At 38.0% G+C, this 6230-nt stretch overlaps 1 protein-coding gene across 1 annotated transcript in view; it reads left to right on the top strand.

Annotated features, from left to right (window-relative positions):
• BTBD8 (BTB (POZ) domain containing 8) overlaps window positions 1-6230 on the top strand; it is an 82971-nt gene that overhangs the window by 58383 nt on the left and 18358 nt on the right. The window contains exon 6 of the mRNA XM_006831056.1: window positions 4888-4977. Within this exon, the coding sequence (XP_006831119.1) occupies window positions 4888-4977 (90 nt within the window). The remainder of the gene's footprint in view (window positions 1-4887; window positions 4978-6230) is intronic.

Below are 6230 nucleotides of genomic sequence, written 5' to 3'. Positions count from 1 at the left end.
GCTATGGGTCAGAACCGACTTGACAGGACTCGATGGCACAAAGCAACAACAATGGATGAAATAACAAATGACACAGGAAGTATCAAAAAAAGATGGAAGGAACACACAATTACTGTACCAAAAAGAATTCATCAGTGCTCAACCAATTAAGAGACAGCATATGATCAGGAACTGATGATATTGAATGAAGAAGTTCAAGCTGTACATCAGAAAAAAACAAGGCACTAACAAAAAACTAGATGCTAGTTTGAGGATACAGTGTGCCTATCCCAATCCATGGTATTTTCAATCGACAGAATACAAATTGAAGTTTTTCAACAAACTGATGCAGCACTGGAGGCACTCACTTGTCTATATCAAGAAATTTGGAAGACAGGTACCTGGCTAGCTGATGGGAAGCAATACGTATTTGTGCCCATTCCAGAGAAAGGTGACCTGATGGAATGCAGAAAATATTGAACAATATCATTAATAGCACTTGCAAATATAACTTTCCTGAAGATAATTTAAAAATGGTTGAAGCAGTACACTGAGAGGGAGTTGCCAAAATTCAAGCCAGATTCAGAAGAGGACGTGGGACAAGGGATTCCATTATTGACTTCAGATGTATAGTGACTGAAGAAGAGTACCAGAAAGATGTTTTGTAAACTCCCACCAAACAACTTTTCTATCCATAAGAGAAGGTGGGGGAGGATGTTGATGGATTAGATGGTTCAGTTGTTAGTGATTGTTAACAGGACTAATTGTGATTGGTCACTTTTGTCATCCTGTGGGGTAAAAATGAGTCATCTCAGAGGCAGAAAGGAGCCTTTGTAGCATAGTGGGTTATAAGTTGGGCTGCTAAACATAAGGTCAGAAGTTCACATCTACCAGCTGCCACACAGAAAGAAGATGAGGTTTTGGGCTCCAGTAAAGATTTCCAGCCTCGGAAACCCTATACAGAGTCCCTGTGAGTCAGAACTGACTCTACAGCACACAACTATAACATACATATGTATAAGGAGTCAGTGCAGTGATTATGAGTTTGCCTGCTAACCCAAAGGTCAGCAGTTTGAATTCCCCAGCTGCTCTGCAGAAGAAAGATGAGACTTTCTAATTTCCATAATTACAACCGAGGCAAACCTGTGGTGGTAGTTGTATGCTGTGGAGTTGATTCCAACTCATATTGACCCTATACAGGGTTTCTGAGGCTGTAAATCTTTACAGGGCCAGAAACTCATCTTTCTTCCATAGAGTGGCTGTTAGTTTCGAACTGCTGACCTTGAGGTTAGCAGCTTGACTCATACCCACTATGCTACCAGAGCTTCTAGGAAACCCTGTACAGGGTCAGTATGAGTCAGTAGCAACTAGTTGGCACACAACAGCATACGTGGGTATGGGTCCTGCTTTGACGCTGTCGGATAAGCACTTGTCTGTTCAATGCAAGCTTGACAGTTCAGACTCACCAGCCACTCTTGGAAACCCTATACAGTGTCAATATGCGTCGACACTCAACAGGCACCCACCAACAATGTATGTATCTGTCGTTGATAAGAAGCATGATGTTGCCTATTCTACGTTTTATTATTGACCAGCCTAAATCTTGTCAGTAGTTTGTTTTTGTATGATCCTCAAGCTAAGAATGGTTTTTTACATTTAATAAGAATTGTTTAAAAACAATATGCCACAAGAAACTGGCCAAACATAAAATACTTACTGTCTGATCTTTTACAGAAACTAACCAAACCTTCTTATATGGTTGTCAGGAAGATGAAATTAAATTATTATAATAATACCCCAAATTTAAACGACCATGTATTAAAGTGAATTACTAATATCTTATGGAGTTCTGGTGTGGTGCTGTAGAATAAGTACTGGAATCACAAGATTGGGAGCTTAAAACCACTAGTCACTCCTCAAAAACCCTATACAGCATTACTATGAGTTGGAACTGACTTGTTGGCACTTACCAACAACACAACAACAACATATTATTATTTACTTTGTGATAAATACTCAGCTATGTCCTCACAAAAGGTTTAGAGTAATGATAAATGTGGGAACAACAAAGGGGAAAGGGGGAATTCCTTGTTCCAGAAGCCTTTGTAGGAAGTTGCAGTGTAGACAAAAGTGTGGGCAAAAGGCACTGAGTGCAGAAAGGTGAGGTAGGGAACAAACCATCTACAAGAGTTCTAACTGAACACTATCCAAAGAGTCTCTCTTTAGAGCCTGCTGCCACAGGAAGCTGAGCTCAGAAGGCTAGGAGACTGCACTCTAGTAGGCTTACACATTTCTCTTCCTAGTGGAAGAGTTTGTGCCTTCCAAGGGTCCTTCAGGTTTGTTATAGATATATTATGCCACAGTGATACACAAAGTCTGAAAAGAATTATTGATTGTTCCAATAAAAACTAAAGTAAATGCTTTGAAAAATTAAAGAGGTACTTTTTACTTTTGAATTCAGTATTGATAAAACAATATACAAGTTTTAAGGGAAATTTAAAAATCTAGAGTAATTTATACTTGCATTCATAAAATCATTTAAAATTCTTTCTTCACTTTAAAGAAATTTGAGCTAGAAGTCATACATAGTATATTTGAGTATAGTTTATGCAAGGCACTAATCTGCAGACCTGTGAATAACTTATGAATGAATGTACATTTTTAACTTACAGTAAAATGGTATATATAAATCATATTTTCTCTTTAAAAAAAAAAATTAATCCAACAACAGCTAGCAGCCCCAATTGTGTTGATTAGCAGGGCATATCCTGCACTTTACAGTTAACCTAGGAACAACTAGTTTTGTGAGATCTGTATTCAAAGGATGTCACAAAATTCTTAAGAGAAAGCGAATTTTAATTTCTTAACGCTTATATTCTCTGAAATATTTGCGAAGACCAGGAGTGGGTAGTAGTAAGAGATCCACAAGTTCAGATTCACACTGCTCAGTTATGGAAAATTAAATGACAAAAAATTTCTTAGAGCTAGAGTACATGAAAAAATCAGCTCAAGTAAAAACTTGCCTCATGAGAGCTTCTTTCAGTAATCCAGGTTATTATTCTGCCTAGAGTAGTGAATCCAGTTCAAGCAGTATACTAAAAAGAGAGCAAGTAGAAATGAGGGCATCTTAATAGAGCCAGAAGAAGCATTGTCAGTTGAGATTAAATTTAATCAAAAGGTGAAAATCGTTTTTGGCATGTTGGAAAATAAAGAATTTGGCAAAGATGTTTAATGTACCATGTTATCTACAGCATTATTTTTCATGTATGTGTCAGATTGTTTAAAGTTTAAATTGTTTAAAGTTTAACTTTAAAGTTTAGAAAAATTTAAATATTTTTAAATTCAATTTTTATTATAACTTTTTTATTGTGAATTTGGTGAAGATTTGCAAAGCAAGTAGTTTTCTATTTGAAAAGTATTTGATAATTGATACACATTTTGTTTCATGTCATTGATTGCAGTTCCCACAGTGTAACACTCCTTACTCCACTTCCTTTCTGTGTTTCCTATTTCCGGTCTTCCCTCTTTCCTTAATATTTCTGCCTTTGGAACTTTGTTCTTGGGCAAATGCTGCCCTTTTGATTAAATTCTATTTTAGGATCAGGGTAATTGTTTAGGCCACAGATGCGTTTAATCTTACACAGATGGATAGTGGCTAGCATGCTGTGTTTGTTCGTGTCTTCTGAGAAGCAGACACAAATATGGCATTTGATTTACAAGAAATGTATTAGGGTAAATGCATGTAAAAGAAAATGGGGGAAGAAGCCTGAGTAGGTTGGGATAGATACTAGGGCCACAGTGTGGCTATGACCCTTAATGAAGGAGAGAGGAAAGGAAGGAAGGTTGGGTAGATGCATCTTATTCTGCCTTGTAATCCTAAGGAAAGTTTATCAAGGCTGTTGGAAAGTTTTCAAGCCAAAGGTAATGGTTAGAGTTGCCTGTCTTCCTGGAGTAGACCTGTCTTACTGTCCTTGCTAGAGTCAGCCCATGACAGGGAACAGCGTGTGGGAATTGTGGCCTTGGGACCAACAAGGTGATAAACTTCAGAATGTGGTAGCTGGGCTTTAGGTCCATTATACGAGGATCTGAGAGATGTCCTGTCATGGCTCATGGCTACCACAATAGAAATTTTCTCTAGCCTAAGATATAACCTTGACTATGTTGCTGTTGTTAAGTTCTGTCAATTAGATTCTGACTCAGTGAACCATAGTTTGAGCCAGTGAATTTGAGCCAGCAACTTTGTGGTTCAAACTAACCTTGTGGTCCAGTGCTTCATCCCACAGTGCCACACCAGGATAGTTAGGGTGAATTCTGTATTAGAACTCAGGATCATTAGAATATTTGTCTCTTCTTTATTGATACTCTCAAGATGCTAAAGAACATCTTTTGGTCTTCATTTTTCTGTTTGTAAAGTAAACAGATTTTCTTTAGTTCCACTCTTTAGTCATGGAAATAGTCTCAATTGTTATTATTATTAAGAACCCTTTATGAGAAAAAAAATTAGGAAGTAAAAAAGGAATGAATGTTTTAATTGAGCAATTATGGTGGTGGTGGCTGTGTGCCTTGGAGTAAGTGCCGACTCACAGCAACTCTGTATAGGGTTTCCGAGGCTGTAAATCTTTACGGAAGCAGAAAGCCTCATTTTTCTCCCTCGGAACAGCTGGTAGTTTCAAACTGCTGAGCTTGCAGTTAGCAGCCCGATTCATAACCACTACACTACCAGAGCTCCTTAATTAGATATGAATAGAGGGTCATAATTTTCATTATTATAGCAGTCCTACCCGTACACACAAACAACAACAGATTATCATCATGTTTTATGAGGTAATGATGAAGTGTTTCATTAAAAAACTTACGTTTTGCATAGTACATAAATGTTGACCTGTGTTTTTCCCCTCTCCCCTCTAGAGCCATTTTAAGTGCCAGATCTAGTTATTTTGCTGCGATGCTGAGTGGCTGTTGGGCGGAAAGCTCCCAGGAGTGCATTACTCTTCAAGGGTAAGTAGAATTTTTACCAGGCAGCTTGACTGCAAATGTTTGTCAATTCGTACTTCGTACAAAGCACTTTTTATGATTCTGATTTCTCTATATGCTTATTGGGATGTGTCCCATGTAGTAGAATTCAATGAAGTACATTTTCTGGAAACAAAAGGTAGTAAGTACCACTTAGTAATAGAGATAGTGTCTTATGATTTAGTAGGATTTTTAATGTGAGGTTAGGAAGTTTATTATCCTGTGTGTGTAAGGATGTGTAGATGGACCAGTTGGTAAAATTTTACCATACTGTTAAAAAACTTGAAAGATGTATCCCATTAATAATTTTAATTTTAATGAGGACTTTAAAATATCTTCTAAGGTAAGAAAGGGGTCCTCATAATGGTACTGTAGGATAAGTATTGGACTGTTAACCGCAATATTGGCTGTTCGGACCCACCAGTCACTCCTCAGAAACCCTATGCAGGGTTGCTGTCAGTCAGAACCGACTAGACAGCACTTAACAACAACAAAAACAATGTAAGAAGGGGAGTGGTAGCAAAGCCAAAGTCCAAGTATGCCAGTTCTATGGATAATCATGTTTGTTTAATTTTTAAAACTTGTCCAAGGACTTTGATATATTCTAGACCTCATTCAAGAACTGTCAATTCAGTTTCACAAGGACCAAATTTAATAAAAATTTAAATGGAAAAATACTACTACTTTGGTGCAGAAAACAGCAATTTCGCATTTATTATTAATCAGTAGTGAGACACAGGCCAGACAAGTATATGATTTATAAGAGATCTTATTCTACAATTGTTGTTGTTAAGTGCTGTCTGGTCAATTCTGACTTATAGTAACCCTGTATAGGGTTTCAAAGAGTGGTTGGTGGGTTTGAACCTCTGAACTTGTGGTTCAAGGCAACCTTGATGTCCAGTGCTTGAGTTTACAGCACCACACCAGTGCTCCTTATCGACAGTAGTGATGGTGGTTGTGTGCCACGGCGTTGTTTCCAATTCATAGTGACTCTGTATAGGGTTTCCGAGGCTGTAAATCTTTATGGGAACAGAAAGCCTCATTCCTCTCATGGATCGGCTGGTAGATTTGAACTGCTGACCTCGTGGTTAGTAGCTCAACTCATAATCCACTATGCTACTAGAGTGCCTTATTTTACAGTTGTTGTTGTCAGGTGCCATCGAGTCGGAACCGACTCATAGCGACCCCATGCACAGCAGAACGAAACAATGCTCGATCCTGGGCCAACCTCACCAACG

The sequence above is a fragment of the Chrysochloris asiatica genome, unplaced genomic scaffold, assembly GCF_000296735.1.
Source record: "Chrysochloris asiatica unplaced genomic scaffold, ChrAsi1.0 scaffold00002, whole genome shotgun sequence".
In the NCBI taxonomy this organism is placed as follows: domain Eukaryota; kingdom Metazoa; phylum Chordata; class Mammalia; order Afrosoricida; family Chrysochloridae; genus Chrysochloris; species Chrysochloris asiatica.
This window is presented reverse-complemented; position numbering and strand designations above follow the sequence as displayed.